Source organism: Candoia aspera, chromosome 2, assembly GCF_035149785.1.
Source record: "Candoia aspera isolate rCanAsp1 chromosome 2, rCanAsp1.hap2, whole genome shotgun sequence".
In the NCBI taxonomy this organism is placed as follows: Eukaryota; Metazoa; Chordata; class Lepidosauria; order Squamata; family Boidae; genus Candoia; species Candoia aspera.
The window spans coordinates 16,249,302-16,271,478 of record NC_086154.1 but is presented as its reverse complement, the minus strand read 5'-3'; the positions used below and the strand labels follow the sequence as shown (position 1 = coordinate 16,271,478).

The window sequence follows — 22,177 nt, the reverse complement described above, 5'->3', positions numbered from 1 at the left end:
GGTGGAGTGCGGCGGTCCTTCCTGCTCGCCGAAGGGCCGGCTCTCGTCGAGGCGCTCCCGCTGCTCCTCTCCCTGCTGTTGAAGGTGAGACCTTCGGGGCCGGCCAGGCAAGCGCCCTCCGCCGCCGCGGGAAGCGGGGGGCGCAGGGCCCAGCCGGGCTGGAGAAACTGGAGAAGCCCCGCCGCTGCCTGCGCGCGGTCCGGGAAGCGGCGGGCTGGGGCCGTTGGAAGCGCCGCCGGGTCTAGGCAGAAAGCGCTCGAGGGGCTCCCCGGCCGTGGCTTCCTCCGGGGGACTCCGGAGAAGCAAAGCCGGGCGGAGGGAGCGCCGCGTTGTGCTGTCCCGGCGTGGGCAAGTGTAGGAAGTTCGATAAGCCGAGGGTATTTATGTTAATTTATTCACCGGGTTGAGAAGCCGCTCTGAAATTCCGAGCGGTGTGCATACCCGATGCAGCAATCCGACTGAAAAATAAAACGCATAAAGATACGGGGTGCCCAAATGCAAAAAGCAGGCACCATCAGCAGCAATTCATATACAGACTTTCCCCTGCGGGAAGTCTCTCTCTCCCCCCCGTTCCCCTCTCCTACCCTCCTGTCTGTCTGTCTATTTCTATCATTATCTATTTCTGTCTGTTTTCTGTCTACTGTCTCTGTCTGTCTCTCTATCGATCTATCTAACCATGTATCGTCTATTTCTGTCTTCTGGCTGTCTATCTATTTTTATCATCTATTTCTGTCTGTTTATCTCTTATCCACTGTCTTACCTACTGTCTGTCTATCTAATCTGTCATCTGTCTATATCTGTTTATCTATCTTCTATCATCTATCTATTTCTGTCTTCTGTCTGTCTGTCTTCCATCTCTCTGTGTGTCTGTCTATCTAATCATCTATCTATTATCTATTTCTTTGTCTATCTTTCTATCTTAAGAGACTTATATAGCCTTCCATATTGTAACCGCAGCCCTTAGGTTAGGAACAAGTTAAGTTATCCATTCCCCCATTGTGGCTGTATCAAGTATGCGGGGTGGGGGTAGGAAAAAGAATTCTATTAAGAAATTGGAAAATAATAATATTACAGAGGTCAAGGAATCGTTGTGATTATCTGTTTGCTGCTGACCTTGCACACACTGGAAAAACACTAAACTAGACCGTCCCCAAACTGTTGAACAGGTAAGTCATGGGTGATTTGAAGACATCTAAAGTCACTGCATTTAGAACAGGAAAATCTGTAAACAGACCCTTAGTTCTGATCTTCTTCCTGAGGAGAAAAAAAGACAGATAACCAGAGGTTGGCAGGGAGCATTTGAGTACAAATTGTAGCTTGTGTTTCATAGACTGCCTCTTTTAAAACTAAAACTTTATCCTCATCTCTTGAAGGTTTCACATGCCATATTGAAACTGGAAGCCAGACCAGGAGGGAGAACCCTCAGGCAGAAATGCATGTTGCTGTTTATTGGGGGCCCTTGCTTGAAGGGAACTAGCCTAGGAAAAGTCAAGTCCCTCAAGACACTGCAAACAGATTGCCTCCTTGTACTGCTGTGTCACATTCCCTGTATGAGGACAGCTAGTCCTAAATATGTCAGATTTCTGGGTGTGAATTTTGATGCATAGACTTCCCTAGAAAATGTGGTTGAGTGCTTATCCCAGTGCTAGTTTTGTGCATGGAGGGCTTACCACTTTACTGAATTTACTAGATGTTTTTCTCTCAGCTCTCACAGCCTTTGCAGAAAAATGTCCCGGTGATGAACGGCAGCTGTTATTATGGAGTCAGTGATGAAACTCCAAAGAGTGCAGCTGAAATGCAAGAACCTTCATGAATTCCTGCGGGGCCTCAGCCCTGGGATTTTGGATCGGCTGTATAATCATCCTGCCACTTGCCTTGCTGTCTTTCGGTAAGTTAGAATCTCCTGTGTTCTCAAATATAGGTAGTCCTTGCTTAACAACCATTTGTTTAGTGACAGTTTGGACTTACGACGGTGCTGGAAAATCTGACTTGTGGCCAATCCTCACACTTACAACCTCCACAGTGGGCCCCGCAGTCACATGATCACAACTTGGCAACTGCTTCGCATATATGACCATCAGAGTGTCACGTGGTCACCATTTTTTACCTTCCCGGCCAGCTTCTGGCAAGCAAAATCAAAGGGGAAACGCTTTGCTTAACAAGCATGTGGTTTGCTTAACGAGCATGTGGTTCACTTAATGCCCACAGTGAATCGCTTAATAACCATCCCAAACAGGTCATAAATCAAGTTGGATTCGCTTAATGATCTCCGCTTAGCAACCAAAATTCTGGTCCCAATTGTGGTCGTTAAGCAAGGACAACCTATATTAGGATTCTGGTCTTGTACCAGCTGGGGGTAGGATAGGGGATAAAAATCCCTTCCTTCCTTCCTTCCTTCCTTCCTTCCTTCCTTCCTTCCTTCCTTCCTTCCTTCCTTCCTTCCTTCCTTCCTTCCTTCCTTCCTTCCTTCCTTCCTTCCTTCCTTCCTTCCTTCCTTCCTTCCTTCCTTCCTTCCTTCCTAATTTCTATTGCCGCCCATCTCCCCCAAATAAGTTAGCATCACGTGTTTGAAGCCACTTTAAACTCAACTCCAAATACTACATCCTTGATGTATTAAAGAGGCATCAGCTAAGAGGCAGCCCACTTCAAACAGTGGTGGCCAAGAGGCCTTTGCACAGCTATAACTAGTGTATCAGTTGTGCCCTTTCCTGGACTGGGAGGCCCTTCAAACAGTCACTCACACCTTAGTCACCTGATAATGGATTGCTGTAATGCACTCTATGTGGGGCTGCCCTTGAAGACCACTCGGAAGCTACAGCTGGTCTAGAATGTGGCAGCGTGGGTAGTGATGGGCATCCCTCGTCATGCCTATGGGATCCCACTGCTCTGTAAGCTGCACTGCCTACCCATTGGCTCCTGGGTACAATTCAAGGCGTTGGAATAGCAAACAGCTCTTCATGACATAGGGCCTGGTTGTTTGAAGGATTGCCTGTTTCTGGTTGCTCTGCCCATCCAGTCAGAGTGGGCAGAGTGGGGGTGGGCAGGCAGAGTGGGCAGAGTGGGGGTGCTTTGGGTCCCATCAGTCAGGCAATATAGTGTCATCTTGTGGGACCCAGGAAGTATACCTTTTCTGTTGTGGCACCTGCCCTCTGGATGATATCCCCTAGAGATCAAGATGGTTCCCACCCTGATGATGTTCAGGAGCTATTAAAGACCTAGCTATTCTCCCAGGCTTTGGGGCAGAGTAAAGATTAAGCCTTTGCTTAATGGATGGAGGGGTGATTTTTATTTTTTTTTGGCTACATGTTATTTTTGGGCTACTCATGATTTCTTTTTGTCTTTTGTCTTCTTTTTTTTCTACTTCTTAATTGTAAGCTGCCCGGAGATGTTGGGAGTTGGGTAGCCTATAAACTCTGTGTGTGTGTGTGTGTGTGTGAGAGAGAGAGAGAGAGAATGATGCTGAAGCCAGCTATCGAGTGTAAATAAGGAATTAATATTAAGAAGCTTGCAAGAAAATAGGAGTCTGCGTGTGAGAGAGGGAGAGAGAGATTTTCAGCTTGGGTAGAGGAAATGAATGATCAGTTGCAAGGCTGCTTAGAAACTCTGGGTATTGATTCGGTGTCCATATTCCCTAGCCAATAACTTGCTCCAGGTTCCAGACACTGGATCCAGGGTTCCAGGGGAAGCAGAATAGACCTTGGCAACCCATGCCTGGCTGTGAAAGAAAAAAAAAAACCTTGTTTGTGACACTGACTTCACATTCTTGTCTGTCCAGGGAGCTGCCTGGGTTAGCAAAGAATTATGTCATGCGGATGCTTTTTCTGGAACAACCTCTTCGTCAGGCAGCTGTGCCCCTGTGGGTGAAGAAAGAATATGTCAAGTAAGTTTGTAGCTCAGGCTCTGATTGTATAGCAAAGTAAAAAAAAAAACAATTAGGTTACTGCTCAAATGAACATTGTACGAATGAAAGTGTGCATTGCGTTGAGATATCCAATAAACAGAAAAGTGGATGGATGGATCCCAAATAAATAGTGTTGAAAGCTGGCCAAGACTGTAATGATGTTAAGAGTGTTCCGCAAATTCTTATCTTTGATCTCTACAGTATAGTAAAAGAGAACTCAAGAAGCTCAAGCCTTGTTTGTTTGTTTGTTTGTCATTTTTATTACCACCTGTCTCCCCCACTCAGGGGACCCTGGGCGGTTCACAATAAAACAGTATAAAATACAATAAAATCAGAATAATATCAATAAATATACATATAAAACATAAAATCCAAGTAATGGCAGATCTAATTCTACCCAAAGGGGACCGGAACCAGTTCCGGCAGGGCTAGGGAGCCAACCAGCCCCAAGAGTGGCTCTTCCCCTCCCTATTCCAGGCAAGGCGGCAAAACCAGGTCTTCAGCTGTTTTCTGAAGAAAGAAGGGAGGGGGCCAACCTCCCTTCCGGGGAAGGATGTTCCAAAGGGCGGGAGCTGCTGCAGAGAAGGCCCGCCTCCTGGACCCCGCCAGATGGAGTTCTCTTGCAGACGGGGTCCGCAACATGCCCTCTCTTCCTGACCGGGTGGGATGGGCTGATGTAATGGGGGTGAGGCAGTCCCTCAGGTAACCTGGGCCCATGCCATGTAGGGCTTTAAAGGTGATAACCAACACCTTGAATTGGACCCGGAAGCAAACAGGCACCCAATGCAGCTCACAGAGCAAGGGAGTAATATGTGCTGAACCCGAGGCACCAAAAACTGCCCGCGTGGCTGCATTTTGGACCAGCTGTAGCCTCCGGATACTCTTCAAGGGTATCCATTTCATATCCATCCATATCCATTTCACCACTCCTGCCCCTCTTATTGAAAGACATCCCTGAGGGATACACCAAGCTAAGAGCTAGGAGCTAGTCCCAGGTTTATCTACAGGTAGTCCTCACTTAACGACCACAACTGAGACCGGAATTTCAGTTGCTAGGCGAAGTGCTCATTAAGTGAATCCAACCTGATTTTACAACCTTTTTTGTGGTGGTCATTAAACGAAGGTCAGAAGTGGCAATCATGTGACCATGGAATGCTGCGATGGTCATAAATGCAAACTGGTTGCTGAGCATCCAAATCATGATCACATGACCACGGGGATGCTGCGATGGTCGTAAGTGTGAGCACTGGTTGTAAGTTGTTTTCCAGCACCATCATAAGTCTGAACCATCACTAAATGAATGGTCATTAAGTGAGGACTACCTGTACTGAGCTTCATTACTCAGGATTTAAGCCTGGAGCTTTGCATTCTTACCCTGAATCTATAACCCAGGAAAATTAAAAGTGCCCTTTGGGGGCAGCATACAGCCCATCAGAACACACACTGCATCTGCCAGAGAGGGTGACTTTCAATTTGGGGGGATATTAAGGAGCAATGTCTGCATCCTCAGGATGCTCAGGATACCTCCTAGTCCCATCTCCTTTTGGAGCATAGTCTCACAGGCTGGTGTAACCCCTGAGCTTATGAAAGTTGCAAGATGTCCATTGCTGACTCCTGGAATATCATATTAGTGCAATCAAGAAGGAAATACGTTTTCTTGGTTGGGTTTCCATCCCATCTTTCTGCTCAGGGTTCAAGGCAATGAACATAATCTTCCTTCCTCCAGGATGAGAAAGGTTAAGCTGAAAGAATGTGATTAGTCCAGAGTCCCCCCAGGGAATTTCCCAGCTGAATCTTGAGCTAATCCACTCCTAATCCAGAACCCTACTCATTACATCACACAAAACAAGGGCCCTTGATAATAGAATGGGGAGGCGGTGAGGGTACTTGGCTGGAATGAGCTTTTTCCATCCAGTCCCATCAGAACAGTGTTTCTCAACCTTGCTAACTTCAAGCTGTGTGGACTTCAACTCCCAGAATTCCCCAGCTAGCATGGCTGGCTGGGGAATTCTGGGAGTTGAAGTCCACAAAGCTTGAAGTTGCCAAGGTTGAGAAACCACTGCATCAGAAAATGAACTCACTGTTTATTACAGCCTCATTGGAATAGAGTCCACCGGAGGCAGCAGCACCTGGATGATCCCAGCTGCTTTCAAACTAAGCAGAATTAGACTTGGTCACTACTTGGATGGGAGACCACTAGGAAATCTTAAGGCTGTCATCTAGACTAAGAAGTAAAAAAATACGTAAAAATAATCTCCCCAAAGGCAATGGCAAATCAGCTTTACATTGTTGCCATGAAAATTATAGCAGGGTGTCCATTGCTATAAGAATCGGACAAGATTGAACTGATTTTTTTAAAAAAGTGAATAAATCAGAAGACCAGTTGGTCGTGAACAATAATTTTATTTTTCTATAATGTTTGAATAAAGATTATGTTTATTTTTATTTAATAAACTTGTTCACAGCCTTTTTTACAAAGACAACTTGAGGCATCTTACATATTAGGATTAAAAACATGAAAAAAAAACCTCAAAAGCCACAACAGCAGCATAATAATGCCAATGAATAATAGTAACTAGCAGTACATCAGGGGAAAACAACACAAAAACCCCATAAAGGACAAGATTCCAATCTAATTATTATTGAGTGGATCATAACCCCCACTGTCCTAGGGCCTGTTGGAAGATGGTAGGATGTTGGGGTGTTTCCTTTAAAGAGGTACATCACAAAACTACTCCGTGCCTAACTGGAATGATTGTTTAGTTGGTCAAGGGGCACCTAATGTCTCTCTCTCTTAATAATCAGTTATCTCTTTTTCCTTTCTCTCTTTTTATTATGCCCAACTGCCCATAGTCTGTGTGTCTATCTCCAGATCTTACCATCTTCCTTTGAGAAAAAAATCTCCAGGCTAATCCTTATCCATTTCTTTCTTGGAATCTGAATGTGGAGGTATGTTCTTCACATCCTAAGTTCACGATGGGCTCTTGGATTTCAGGGAGCAAGAGGAGAGCTCGGATATTTTGCTGGGACTGCGCCTTTGGCACACGCAGCTGCTTCCGGGGGGCCTCGAAGGGATCGTCTTGAACCCCATCTTTAAGGAAAACTTGCGTGTGGCTCTCCTGGGAGGGTGAGTGAGTGCCACCTGGATACTTAAGATCGGAGAATCAAGGCAAAGGCTCATAAAAATTAGTGCACTGGCCGAAGACAGCGGTACAAGTAGTCCTCGCTTTAAAGACTTTCGTTTAACGATGGTCTGAAGTTACAACGGTCTCAGAAAAATGCTTTATGGCCTGTACTCACACTTATGACTGTTGCAAACCGTTGCACCACTCATGGTCACGTGATCGCAATTTGCAACCCCTTTTGCCAGTTTTGGCAAAAAAGTTCATTGGGGAAGCTGGATTCACTTAACGACCGTGGTGATTTGCTTAACAACCGCAGTGATTTGCTTAACAACCTGTCACGCTCTCCGATCAAATGTTCCCCAATCAAACGTTCTGGGCAAATTGGGGAAGAAATTGTTGGTAGAAATTGGTGAACCCCGGGAAGCTTTGGAGCCGATGTCTGGTTTGTCGGGGTTCCCAGGCTACAATATCTTGGATTTTTGCTGGATCCATTTCAATCCCCTTAGTAGAGATTTGGTAGCTCGGGTAGTCCAACTGGGTTTTGTGAAATTCACATTTGGAGAACTTAGCGTAGAGCTGGGCGTCTCTAAATTTTTGGAGCAACTTTTTCACTAAGTTCACATGCTCCTCCTCATTTGTTGTATAGATTAGGATGTCATTGAGATAGATCAAGACCCCTTTGTATAAATGGTCGTGCAGAACCTCACTGATGTACTGCATGAACACTCCTGGTGCTCCAGCCAACCCAAATGGGAGAACTCTGTACTGGTAAGAACCTAGAGGGCAAATAAAGGCAGTCTTCCATTCATCTCCCTCTTTGATTCTGATTTGAAAGTAAGCCTCTCTGAGGTCTAGTTTGGTAAAAAAATTTCCCTTTCAGAAGATGGGAAAGCGTATCTTTCATCAACGGGAGAGGGTATTGATTAGTTATTGAAATGGCATTCAACCCTCTGTAATCGGTACACAGTCTTAAAGAACCGTCCTTCTTGGCTCTGAATAGGACTGGCGCAGCCATTGGGGAGTTTGCAGGCTCAATAAAGCTTTGGGCTAGGTTCTTATTGATGAATTCCCGCAACTCTTTCTTTTCGGTTTCAGACATAGCATACATTTTGGGCTTCGGGAGTTTTGCATTTGGGTCAATCTCAGTGGCACAATCGGTCTTTCTATGGGGAGGCAGCTGGTCTGATTCCTTCTCGTCAAATACATCAGTAAATTCTTGATATTGGCAGGGGATTGAAGGGTCAGGCTCACTGTTGAGTGCCTGGCATTTCTGTATCAAGAGCCCCATGAATTGGCTGGGCGGATGCTTCACCTCTGCCTCTGGATGGGCATAAATCCCGTCAGTAGACCTTAATTCTCCCGTGTCCCATCGTATGTGGGGCTTCCTGCTCTTTAGCCAAGGTAAACCCAAAATTATGGAATAATTAGTTATAGGGGCCACAATAAAATGCCAAGTCTCTTTGTGACCACCTATGTGCATGGCAACAGTCTCTGTGCAAAACTCCACTGGTCCCCTGGGGGCCACAGACCCATCCATCTGGGTAAACACTATGGGTTGTTTTAGCTTCTTTACCTTTAAATTCAACGTGGTAATGAGGGCTGGCTGAATTAAGCATTTTGTGCACCCAGAATCTAGTATGGCTGTTAAGTTCACCTTATGTTTAGTCCTCAAATTTTTTATCTCGACTTTAATGAGCGAAGTAGAGCCATCATCACTCACCATTAGGTCCCCATCGTCGTCATCCTCTGAGGCGGAGCTCTTGTGCCTTGGGTTCCTCACCTGCTTGTTGGCACGCTTCAGAACAGGTGCCTCTTGCTTCCCGCCGGCTGGGGAAACTCTTCATCTGTGTCTTTCCCAGAGTCTTCTAGTGGGTCTAGTGGGAAATCATCCCTGCGCCCAATAGCAGCAGCAGCTGCTCCTTTGCGCTTCACCGGGGGAATTTGGTTGCTTTCCCACTTGGCTTTCCAGCTGTACTTGCTCCTCCATGTGGGCATTCGGCAGCTTGGTGACTATCTTTGCCATTTTTGTAACAGCTCCCTTCCTGCCATCTCCTCTCTCTCTCATCCTCACCCTCCCAGAGGGCCTTCTCGGTCCTGGGTACATCTGGCCAGGCGCCACAGTGTTTCTGCCGATTGCCCGGTCTCTCACTTGCTGGTGGAATTGGTATTGGGTATGCTCCACCTCTCCCGCCAGGTAAATCCACTCTCGCAAGGTGGGAGGGTCTCCCCTGCCCAGGGCCCAACGCAAAACTTCGGGCTGCAGGCCACCCTGGAAGTAGTCCACCTTTGTAGCTTCGGACCAGTCCGGTACCTTCCCTGCTAGGGCTTTAAATTCCATTGCATACTCAGCGACAGTTTTGTCCCGTTTCCTCAACTGCTGCGGGGCTGTCTTCGCACGTAATTTATCAAGCAGGTCTTTGAACCTATCTCTCAAAGCTCTCACAAAATCTCTAAAGTTGTCTAATTCTGGGGCCATAGCATCATGGAGTTGCACATACAAATCTGCCGCTGATCCCCTCAGTTTGGCTCCTACTATACTGATCTTTGCATAATCATTCAGGAAGGAGTCCCCAAACTCACGCATGTACGCTGACATGTTTGTCAAAAAGAAGGAAAGCTGTTGGGGGTCCCCAATGAATTTAACTTGGAGCTCTCTGGGCGCATTTTGGGCAGAAGGTAGGCTTGCCTGCCCTGGCACTGGGTCTTCCCAGGTCACCGATTGCCTCCCACTTCTTCTGGGTCCCGGTGGTGGGGTTAGCGGTCTAGGTGATGGCACTGATCGGGGCCCCACACCTCTCTCAGGGGAGGATCTCCTTGAATATGGTATCGACACATCATCTTGTTGACTCACCAGGTAATTCAGGGCTTTAGACATGTGCTGCAACACCTCCTCCGTTGCGTCCATCCGAGCCTCCAAACCTCAGACTTGCTGCGGAGTCACCCCCTTCTCTCCCTCAGTCCCCTGGGAGGTAGGTTGCCGCACACGAACATGAGCCTCAATAGGGACAGGATCTCTGCGTGGTGACCAGTCTGACTCCTTAGAGTCCAATCCGCCCTTCATGGAAGACCATGCCTCGGCACCTCAGGATCCTTGGGTCACGTCCAAGGTAATGAGCTCAGTTTCCAGCTCAGCGATGTAGCCCCTCGGACCCTCAGACTCCTCTATTACCTCACTGGCCGGGTCCCTTCCTTTACTCGTCGTTGGTTCTGGCCCCTGGGCATAATGAATGGGTTCTTCACTGTCCTCCGACAACAACGGTTCTCCCAGTCTCCGGTTCGACATGTCAGACATGTCCCTTGACTCTCAGCTGGGTAAAGCAGTCGCCAGGTAGAGTTGCAGGTTTTGGATTCGCAACTTTATGTCAGTGACTGGCCACTCGAGCTTTCACTCAAACATGACTCATAAGCGAAGGCCTATAAATCTATTTAATGAAGCGAAGCGTCCAGTACAAAATGCAAGTTGCAGATGGCATTTCTCACACAATCTACAGTTTAAAATGAGCAAGCTTCTAATTCTCCCCCACTACCCCCATAGGTATGCGTCCCTCCTTCCCCGTGCCAGCAGATGGCCGGAAGGGTTTCTTCTTCTATGACCTTGGGGCAAGGAGCATCCAGCCCGAACAACATGAGCCACACTCCAGTCTGGCTCCCCCTCCCAACTGGCAACTCGCAGGTTGACACGGGTTGCTGGAAGATGGATGCGAGTCCGAGAAGATGTTCTGGGCATGTTTGATCGGGGAGCATGACAAACCGTTGTAAAAATGGTAATAAAATCAGGTCCAGTCACCTGGTGACTCACTTAACGACTGCACCGCTGAACAATCAATTTTCTGGTCCCTATTGTGGTCATTAAGTGAGGACTACCTGTAAGTGAGGACTACCAGTACTGTACTGCCAAAAAACACAGTGGCTAGACGCCATCAAGGCCAACACCAGCCAGAGCATAAAACAACTCAAAGAAGCTGTACAAGATTGGAAAAATGAGAAAGCTGGTCCATAGAAACACTGAGAATCGGGCACAATTGAACAGATACCATTATCATCATCACCTGTACTTTAAGTCTGCTGACAGGGGTGTATTTTGGGGCCCTGCCACTTCAGGGATGGGGAGCAAACCAGCTACTAATGGGCCAACGCGAATGTGGGCCAAATTTTATGCCTATTTTTATATGATCCAGTGCAAAAACAGCAAATGGACCTGAAAACTATGCTTCGGAAAGATTCACCTTTCTGCTGTGCATGCAGATTCTTTTCATGGTCTATTTAACCATAGTTTAGCATGAACATTCATGCTAGCACAATATTATTTATATTTATTGCAATCCTTTTTACAGCACCTAATTCAAAGATTCTGGGCAGTGTAAAAAAGAAAAAAATATAAGAGGCATCTAGCAATAATACATAATTAAACCTGCATTAAACAGTAACTAAAGAAGAAAAGGTAACAAAAATGGTCACAACCTAACAGTGATGTGTGCGCTATGTGTTCCCTGTTGCTTCCTCATGGTCATGGAAAGCAAAACAAACCATTGAAATCCATATTATTTGAAGGAATCTTCAAGGCATGCAGCTTATTGGGTTGTGTAGTATAGAATATTTTGAAGAGCTCCAACCAACAATATTGGGTGGTCAAGTCCTATCATCTCCTGAATCAGGGGAAGGAATTGCTTTTGCACTCAGTACTCACAGAAGACCCAATGGGATCTGGTTTAAGAATCCTTGCTGTTGTATACCAGGCCAGGGCATTGGCAGTGACATCCTTAAGTTACTTTCTGCACAGCCTGTAAATAATAACGGTGTTTCTTGCTTCTCAATTCTGTGTCTGCAGAGGTAAGGCCTGGTCTGATGATACTAGTCAACTGGGCCCAGATAAGCATGCCCGAGATGTCCCATCTTTGGACAAGTATGCAGAGGAAAGGTGGGAGGTGAGCATTTTGGCTTCTCTAGGTATCCTGATTGGTTATGGATGCATTATTAATCTTAAGACTGCCTTTGTTGCAGTGTCCTCCTACCCCTTGCCAGTAAAGTCCCCAAGACTGCTGCTTCCTCTCCTTCCTTGCCTGGGTTTAGTTCAAGAGCGCCCCCCCTTGGGAAAGCAGCAGGTTAATCATGCAAAAGGAAGATCTTCTGATACGGTCTGGTTAACTTTGTTCTTCTTATCCCTTTTAATTTTCTTGGAATCTGAGTATTTGAAATGGTACGTTTCCTTCTGTGGAGGATTAAACTCCTGAATCTTCCAGTATGAATTATTTCAAGATGGAACACCATTGCATTTCCTTTTTATCACCCCCAGGATGGGGACCCATGTTTCTCTCTCAATTCCTTACTAACTCTCCCCTTACATACTGTGGTCTGCGTGGTCTTTAAGTAGCATTTGCAGTTGCTTATTAGTTCATAAGTTCAACTGAGAGTAGCTGTCCATTACAAGCCAGGATCCCTCAATTGGGTTTTATCCTAGAATTCTGCTGGGGATCTTTCAGTCTCCCCAGCCCTCAAGGCGACAGACTTATTTATATGATGAAGAATGGTGAGTGGAGTTACAGCCATTTGTAGAGCCTCCTGTGATTGGGTGAGCCTTTGCATGTGGAGTGGAGTGCACAATGAACTGACTTTACAAAACACCACTGGGGTCTTAGCTCCTTGGAGATCACGGCTTCCTTCTCTTTCTCCCCATTGTCCCGTTTAGGTCATCCTGCATTTCATGGTAGGCTCTCCAAGTGCAGCGGTGAGTCAGGACCTAGCTCAGCTGCTGATTGAAGCTGGCCTGATGAAGAGGTAAGTGTCACACAGAGAGACAGACAGACGTGCAGGTCAAACACCACCACCACCACCACCCCAAGTACAAAGCCCAGCTTCTGTTTTAAGAACAGTTGAGAATCCTCAGATTTGACACTAGGAGAAAAAGAACCTCTGTGCAGAAAGACAGGGATTGCATTCAGACAGTCTTTACCCTCTAACCATGATGTACTGCAGGAGTTCTCAAACTGTGGATTAGGACCTTCCTAGCGGGGAGGTCTTGAGCAACTGAGGTGGGGGGCACTGTTTTTTAAAATCCTGATCAGGCTTGTCTAGGTAAAGTGCAGAGTTGTGACCACGCTCTCATTTTGCTTGCAGACAGCAAGAATCCTTGTGATGTCCAGATTAAAATCATTTAATCATTTCTTGCCCAACCAGGACTTCAGGCATTAATTTTATTCATGGGGTGGCCACACAAATTCATCTGTAATTGTAGGGGTCACAGTACTACAGAGACTGAGAATACACACACACACATGGGCAATTTTCTGAGTTTGGATGACATACTGAACCATAAATTCACCACATGGGTTACATTTGTGCACAACCGTAGGCTCAAGTGTGGTGGGGCAGTTGCTGGTTTTGCATGTCATAATGCCATAACTCGGGTCTTTGAGGACAAGGGATGGTGGAAATGATAGGAGGAGATGGGAGGAACAGCAGTTAGTATGGTGACACACACAGACCCCTGTCAGTCTCGGGCATGAACACTCAGATTATTGGTGGCAGGACACACGGCAGTTCAGTAGCATCAGAGAACAGGAGCCACCACTGGTGTGAACCATGTGGAAATTGGGTATAACTTTGCAGAACTAAGATTGAACTTCTCTTCTCTGGACTTTCCTTGGGTTAATCTTCTTCTTCTTCTTCTTCTCAGTAGTGAGCCTGGGGAACCTCCCTGCATTACATCCTCTGGCTTCCAGTTCCTGTTGCTGGATACTTCATCACAGCTGTGGTACTTCATGCTCCAGTATCTCCAGTCAGCAGAGGTGAGGAGAAGCAGTGTCTGCCGGCCGTCTCAGCTCTGGTTGTTCTGTCCATCTCTTGTTCCTGCTTCTAATTCCCTTTTTGTTCTCTCTGCTTCGCTCCCTGCAGACCAGGGGCATGGACCTGGTAGAGATTCTGTCCTTCCTCTTTCAGCTCAGCTTCTCCACACTTGGCAAGGTGAGAACGGTAGAATAAGGTACTTCTCCCTTATCTATGAGCAACCTTTGTTGATGGAAAGTTGGCGTATATATCAAGTCGTTAACTGAGCAGAGTAGTTATTGCCAGTGTGGAGCTTTGGAGACTCTATAAAGAGTAGTTACTGCCAATGTGGTGTTTAGGACACTCTATAAAAGGGAGAAGAAAGGTACTGCATGGAAGAGATGAGTCCCATAATTAGACCATCTGAAGAACAGTACCTCTATGTGGGAATCTCTCCAGTCATTCCTCCCACATTGTTGGCAATATCACACCTTTACTGTATCTGTGGTAATTTTTTTTTTTACATGGATAAGCCCCTGTGATCATTTTGGCTGCCCTTTGCAATATCCTAGTAGAGGTAATCCTCGCTTAATGACCACAATTGGGACTGGAGTATAGGTGGCTAAGCAACGAGGTAATTAAGTGAATCCAGACCTGATTTTATGACCATTTTTGGGGTGCTTGTTATGTGAATCATATGGTTGTTAAGCAAACCGTATGGTAGTTAACCAAATCACACAGTTCCCTATTGATTTTGCTTATCGGAAGCCCGCTGGGAAGGTTGAAAATGGTGATCATGTGACCGTGGGATGCTGCAACCATTGTAAATGTGCAACAGTTGCCAAGCGCCCAAATCGTGATCATGTGATCATGGGGATGCTGCAGCAGTCATAAGTGCGAGGAACAGTCATAACTCTGTTTTTTAGCATCGTTGTAATTCAGGACAGTCGCTAAATGAATAGTTGTTAAGCAAGGACTACCTGTAGAATATGAAATATTCCAGTTGTAACTGCACCACTGACATCTGTGAAGGCATTGTGGCACTTCACAATGCCTTCACAATTGTCTTGGAGGCGGGGGAGTTCCTTTTTCCATTTTTCAGCACACTGAGCTGACATTTATTATTATTATTATTATTATTATTTGTCATATTTCTTTACCGCCCATCTCATATTATAACGACTCTGGGCAGTTTACAAACAATTAAAATAAAAGAATAAAATGTAATTAAAACTACAATATAAATATAAATACATAAATGTAAAAATGTAAAATATGTGATATAAAAATTCAAGATGGCGATATTATAATATAAAATTCAAGATTGCGATGTTATCATTGGCCTCCTCAGGGTGCCAACCATCCCCATGATTGGCTATTCCCCCCTCCCACCCCAGGCGAGGTCGCACAACCAGGTTTATAATGATATAACGCCCTTATAATGCCCTTTCCATTGGCTTTCAGGAGAAACTAGCTTTTGACTACGAGTGATGTCAGCAGAATCGCTTGTGTTTATTATGTAATTATCAGCGATGTGCAAAGTCCTGTGCAGAAGAGAAGAGTGGGGTTACTCTTGAGTATGAGGACTGGCAGTCTCCATTTGCAGTGGCTTAAGGAGACTTAGAGGAGACTTGGGTCCAAGTCACTGCTTGATCACCAAAGCACTGGATCACTTTGAGCCAATCACTGAAGCTTAGCCTGAACCCTACGTTACAGGGTTTTTGTTGTGTGGGTAAAATTAGAAGAAACTCCCTTGCAAGGCAGAAGCTTACTGAGGAAAAGTGAGAAGTGAATTTAGTGGTGAAGGAAGCAGATGTTATAAATACAGCAGAAAACGTGTCTTTCCTCCCATTGCTCATCATCGTGAATGAAAGGATTGTCGTGTGCAAGGTTGGTTCATGAAACCAAGCATGCTAACCAGGCTCCTCGAACTAACCCTAACTCAAGTCTCACATTTAGATTGCACACATTATTGTGTTACTAAGCTAAACAATACTCTCCGAGGGGTGAGGTTGAGAGGCACAGGGTCTTACGAGTGTAGAACCTGGAAGATGGGAGCAAACTGCTGAAAGGGGTATTCGTTCAGTGCAGAAATGGTGCCTTTGCTTAATGCTCAGTTTAAACTATGACTTCACAAGCATAGCTTAATTATTCATGTCTTTGTTCAGGAAACAAAGCATGGCTGATGTCTGCACAGAGCCATCTGTTGGCTTGCATGCATTCATCCCTTAATAACGGCAGCCTCAAGTGATGACTCCTACAGGTAAATTTGTGGAACTCTTGGACCTCATCCCAATGTGACTCAGCTGACCATTCATAACCATTCTTCTACTGGTCATTAAGCACTGAATAATCAAGCAGTGTGTGCAACGTACCTGCCTGTGAACAAATTCTTTTCCAATTTCTTTATTCTCAGGATTATTCTGTGGAAGGAATGAGTGAGTCTCTTCTGAATTTCCTTCAGCATCTCCGGGAATTTGGCCTGGTGTTTCAAAGGAAGGTACGACACTGTAGGGAGCCAAGTTGCCAGTGGTTAGAGGTATTAAGGGCTTCTCCAAGGATCTGGAGCTTGTGTGCTGGAGTTGTAGATTTGTCTTCTGAAAGATGAACAGTTAGGCAGCTTTGAGCGTACAGACAGTGAATGGTGTCGGGTACTCGGCACACGTAACACCACTGCTACGGGAGCTGCACTGGTTGCCGGTGTGCTTCCGGGTGCAATTCAAGGTGCTGGTTGTCACCTTTAAAGCCCTTCATGGCTTGGGGCCGGGTTACCTCAGGGACTGCCTTCTCCCAGTTGTTTCTGCCCGTCCAGTTCGATCAGGCAGGTTGGGTACGCTGCGAGTCCCGTCAGCCAGGGAGTGTCGGTTGGCGGGAACTAGACGGCCTGCCTTCTCTTCTGTAGCCCCTGCTCTCTGGAACGTCCTCCCTCCAGAGATTAGGATGTCCCCGACCCTGTTGGCCTTTCGTAAGGCCATGAAGACCTGGCTACGTGCCCGGGCCTGGGGCCCCGAGCGTGTGAATGGTCCTGCTTCTTGGTTATATTAACATCCATACATTGCTTACTTGGTAAGGTAAAGGTTTCCCTTGACGTAAAGTCCAGTCGTGTCCGACTCTAGGGGGCGGTGCTCATCTCCGTTTCAAAGCCTTGGAGCCGGCGTTGTCCATAGGACACTTCCGGGTCATGTGGCCAGCATGACTCACGGAACGCCGTTACCTTCCCGCCGAAGCGGTACCAATTAATCTACTCACATTTGCATGTTTTCGAACTGCTTGGTGTGCAGAAGCTGGGACGAGCAACGGGAGCTCACCCCGCCGCGCGGTTTCGAACCGCCGACCTTCCGATCGACAGCTCAGAGGTTTAACCCGCAGCGCCACCGCGTCCCGCTTACTTGGTAGCTGTGTATATTTATTTTGTTTTAATTGTAATTGTTTTAACTGTTTTATAGCTTTATTGTTGTAAGCTGCCCAGAGTCACTTGCTGAGATGGGCAGCTATAGAAATCGAATAAACAAACAAACAAACAAACTTGCTGGAAACTTGTTGCTAATGTCTATCCTTTCTTTCCAGAGAAAATCCAGGCGTTACTATCCCACCCGCCTAGCTATTAATCTTTCCTCCGGCATCTCGGGTACCACCGTGGACACCCATAACCAAGGCTTCATTGTGGTGGAGACTAACTACAGGATATATGCGTACACAGGTCCGAAGCTGGAGTCCCGTGTGCCCCAGCCATGCTGGTTTACATCCTTCATAGGCTCATCCCTCTTCTTCTAATTCAGGATTGGGAATCAGTGCTTCCAACCCATTTTTTCAATTCCCTTGGTTGTATAACACAAGGCCCCTGAGAGTTTGCTTTACAGATTGGGGGAAAGAGTCCCTAATTAGCCAGGATTGCTTTCTTTATTTGATGTAGGACAATATTTCTCAAACTTTCTACTGTCATGATATAATTCAACATTTGGAAAAAAGTGCAGGGACCACCCCATTAAAATACCACCACCACCCCTTGCTAAGTTTTTGCCTTTTGAGAGCATGGGCATTTCCATTCTTTGAAAATACATGCCTCCCCTTTGTTTTAAAAGGCATCTTTTAGATTAAACTTTGTACCAAAAGATGTGGTGCAAAATTAGGTATTTATCTGCCACCTCGGGGGGATGGGACAAGGTGGTAAGTAGGCTTTGGCCAGCTGATGGAGACCTCCCCACATATACTGACGGTCAGGTCTGGGTGATGAACTTGGGGAAGCTGTGGTGGACCACGTGATCGACCATGTGGTGGATCTTGATGGACTAGAGAGAGCCAGGGTGGTAAAGCAGTGAAGATCTAGGAACAGAGAGACCCAGGTTTAGCCACAGAAGTTTCTTGTGGGACTGTGGGCCAGTCCATCCCTCTCCATCCAAGATCCAGTGTGGTGGCATGGTGAAGATACTGGATTTCGAGGGTGGGGACACAGATTCTCTTCCCCCCTCAACCATGCAAGTTCCTTAGGTAATACTGGGCTAGTCATTTTGGCCTCAGTTACGCTCATGGAGAAAACCTATGGGAAAAAGCTATATGAGGGAACATTCCCCATTAGGGTTAGGGTTAGACTTCCCTTTGCTCTGCTTAACCTACCCCACAGAGTTGTTGCTGTGGAAATAAAACAGGTCTTTGGATACAGTGCTGCTTCACGGTTGAGGCAGCACGCAAGTTGCTTGCTTGATAAATGCTTACATCAGGGTTTCTCAACCTTGGCAACTTGAAGATGTGTGGACTTCAACACCCACACATCTTCAAGCTGCCAAGGTTGAGAAACCTGGCTTACCTAAATCAGACTAGTACTGCTGGTGGTCCCTGGTCTACTTTGAGCATCTGTTGCTATAAAATGTACTTTGATTGGAAGCTACAAGACTGGACTAATTATAGGAGGAGAGCCATGTTTGTCTGTGGTGGCCAAAAGTCAGGAAAAGTCTAGTACCACCTTTTCTGACTCACGTTTGTTAGCAGGCATAAGCTTTTGTGAGCTTCATCAGGTGGAGTGGCTAAACTGATGTGGTGATGGGGGGCGAAGATAAATGGATTATGCATATGCAGGTTACATGTCAAATCAGCTTGCCTGTATGGGGACCGGAAAATTTGTCTTTAAGCAGTGCAATCATTAAGTGAGGCATCAGGTGACCCACCTGATTTTACAACATTTTTTGTGGTCGTTAAGCGGGTCACCATAGCCATTAAGTGAATTATGCAGTTGTTAAGTGAATGACATGGTTCCCCATGGATTTTGCTTTTTGGATGCTAGCTGGGAAAGCTGCAGATGGTGATCATGTGATCCCGGGACACTGCAACTGTTGTAAATACATGCCGGTTGCCAAGCACTCATACTTTGATCACGTGCCTGTGGGGACGCTGCCATGGTCATAAGTGCAAGGACAGGTCATAAGTCACTTTTTTCAGTGCTGTTGTAACTTCGAACGATCGCTAAATGAACGGTCATAAGTCGAGGAGTACCTGTACCAGGCTGGCTGGGAATGATGTAAATTTTGGTTCAGTCTACCTAAAGGACACCAGACTGGGGAAGGCCTTGCTGTCATGTTAAAGCGTCGTGTTTCTGTTCTTGCTTCCAGATTCAGAACTTCAGATTGCACTGATTGCCCTCTTCTCTGAGATGCTGTACCGCTTCCCCAACTTGGTGGTGGCACAAGTCACCCGGGAGAGCACGCAGCAGGCCATTGCCAACGGCATCACGGCTGATCAGGTGGGGATAGGTTTAAAGCGGGTGTCGGGGCTGTGCTCTCCGTCTCTTGGCTGGGTTGGTTGGGGACTAAGACGTCAGTGACTGAGTCCCAAACAAAATGGGCCAAGAGTCATTGTCTCAGTGGCCTCTTTTGCTACAGATCATTCACTTCCTACGGACAAGAGCCCACGCCGTGATGCTGAAACAGGTGAGGAAATTGCTACGGGAGGTGAAGGGAGGGGACCAGGTGGATTAGGACATCCAAGAAAAGGATGTCCAAATAATAGTCTGATGCTGTTTAATACAGCTGGTGCAACATCTTATGCTAGCTTAAGTAACCCAGCACCTAAGACACCCCCAGACGGCATTCCTGGAACCCACAAACCACATCTTTTAAAAGTCTATTTGTTGTGTTTCCATTAAAAAGTTGAAGGTGGTTGGCACCTGAACCATCCTATGAAATTATGCATAAAAGCAGGTTGCTAAGCCTTCTGTTGAGAAAGCCCCCAAATGGGATTAACGCTGATCCAAAAGATGAAATACAGATTAAAATGTTCAGGGAAAGCAGGGGTGGGTCGATTGTAAAGGAAAATGCAACGGGGAGCTCGCTTTCCTGCTCTTTAGGAACGGGGCATTTTGGGATCTCTAACTTTCCCACTCTCCTCCCCTCAGACCCCTGTGTTGCCCCCCACAATCACAGATCAGATCCGGCTGTGGGAGCTGGAACGGGACAGGCTGCGCTTCTCTGAGGGTAAGCATCCTTGAGAGACTGGGCAGGTGGTCAGGAGGGGAAGAGATAATCATAAGAAGAATCTAATGGAACATCCAATGAGGTCAATCATAGCTGGGCATCTTCCCCAACCTGGTGTCCTCTCCCAATGTGCCAAACTCTAATAACTCTCAGCCAGTATGGCCATGAGCTGGGCCAGCGTTTCTCAACCAGGGTTCGTTGGCACCCTAGGGTTCCACAAGAGGTCACTAGAGGTTCCCTGGGAGATCACAATTGATTTAAAAAATTATTTCAAATCAGGGCAACTTCATATTAACAAGGTAAGTTTCATTCTTTACTTTCAGTTTAAGAACACTGTTAGTGCATATAGACAGGCCTACCCATGAAATGAATATACAGTAATAATTTTGTAGCTTCTGGCCTATATTTGAGCCTGAATGTGCAGGGGTTCCCCAAGACCTGAAGAATGTGTCAAGGGTTCCTCCAGGATGAAAAGGCTGAGAAAGGCTGAGCTGGGCTGTCTGAGGATTAATCTAGCTTTAGTCCAACATAACTGGCAGGCACCAGACTGGGGCATTAACTCCAATTCTCCCTCACGTTCATCTCTGCTTTCTTTAGCCTTAGCCCCTTAGTCCTCCTGGTCAAATTTCAGATCTCATTCTTTGTATGCCCCATTTCTGCAATCCTGATTCCTCACCTGCCACCCACTGCTGCACCCGGCTCTTTCCCAGACCCATCTCTTTCCACTTCCCCATCAGCTGCTTCTCGCGTTGCTTCCTGTTCACCTTTTTCTCCGTCTCTTTCCCACAGGCGTCCTATACAACCAGTTCTTATCCCAGGTGGACTTTGAGCTGCTTCGTGACCACGCCAGGGAACTCGGGGTGCTCATTTTTGAGAACCCAACCAAACGTCTCATGGTGGTGACCCCCGCTGGCCACTCGGACGTCAAACGCTTCTGGAAGCGGCAGAAGCACAGTTCCTGAAGACAGTGACTGCACGCCAGGTTCTTCTGATCACCCGTGTTGGGAAGTGGGCAGAACAGAAAGGAATATCCCTCCTCCCATTACTTTGAATGGATACAAGAGACACGGAGGGAAGGAAAACGGGGATGGTCACCTCATTATTCCTTTGGAATAAGAGATTTGGAACTTGTTAAAAAGGAACGAAAAGGGTCATTGGTTCGGCTTAAGCGTCACCTTCCATCACGTTTCTCTGGCAGGAACGACACCATAACTGGGATAACGTTGGCACGAAATAGGCTAGAGGTTCAACAAAACGCTTTGGGAAAGGAGAATTAGCAGGGGCAAAGCAATCTCTCTAACGCTAAAGGGTCCAGAGAGTGGTTGGTGCAACGTTGCTAAAGCTAAGGGGACGTGTAGTTGGCTCCCTGCGTGGTTGAATACTGGACCCTCAAGGTACAAGGGCGTTCTAGCATCAGACTTTCGACAACCTGGTGCCATCCCACTATTTAGACTCTTGCTCCCACCATCCTGAGGCCTGTCTGGGGAAGGATAGAAAGTGGAGCCCAGTACATCTAGAGTGCAACAAGCTGGAAAAGGTGGTCACAAAATGTGTTGAGCAGTGACTGTTTTTATTCTTTGAATGCTTTTGCCCTTGGCTCAAGGGATGCAGTAAGAAGAGACAGAAGGTCTTCCACAGTATTTTAATAGCAACTGCTAATTAGTAACGAAGCGCGGCTTACATTGAGGCTGCCTTGTTCTAATAAGACATACTGTATGTTTTTATACATGTAATTCAAGGTGTTTTTCTATCCACGTGTGAATGAGGACAGATCTCAGTGCAGAAGTTGGGTTCCCACATTGCAATAAGCCATATTGTGATTAGTTTGGCCCTAACTTGGCAGGATCTGTTAAGCCTGCCAAACCATCCTACCTAGATCTACTGATGTGCCCAATCTGATACCAAATTAATATCATAGTCCATCA

At 46.4% G+C, this 22,177-nt stretch overlaps 1 protein-coding gene and 1 long non-coding RNA gene across 5 annotated transcripts in view; both read left to right on the top strand.

Moving 5' to 3' along the window:
- The window catches only part of LOC134492206 (uncharacterized), a 313,653-nt gene that overhangs the window by 223,048 nt on the left and 68,428 nt on the right, over positions 1–22,177 (top strand). The gene's annotated exons all lie outside the window — the stretch shown is intronic.
- GTF2H4 (general transcription factor IIH subunit 4) lies at positions 20–22,177 on the top strand. 4 transcript variants are annotated; one of them, XM_063291318.1, is made up of 14 exons: positions 20–84; positions 1,706–1,888; positions 3,776–3,880; positions 6,897–7,028; positions 11,855–11,951; positions 12,713–12,801; positions 13,700–13,811; positions 13,918–13,986; positions 16,205–16,288; positions 17,356–17,488; positions 19,392–19,522; positions 19,662–19,709; positions 20,174–20,252; positions 21,042–22,177. In XM_063291318.1, the coding sequence occupies exons 2-14, from the start codon at positions 1,758–1,760 to the stop codon at positions 21,212–21,214; spliced, it is 1,383 nt and encodes a 460-aa protein (XP_063147388.1). In that variant the 5' UTR covers positions 20–84; positions 1,706–1,757; the 3' UTR covers positions 21,215–22,177. The 4 variants fall into 4 exon arrangements, with proteins under 4 accessions (XP_063147388.1, XP_063147389.1, XP_063147387.1 ...); XM_063291319.1 differs by lacking the exon at positions 20–84 and adding an exon at positions 164–377 and having other exon boundaries at positions 13,703–13,811; XM_063291317.1 differs by lacking the exon at positions 20–84 and adding an exon at positions 165–377.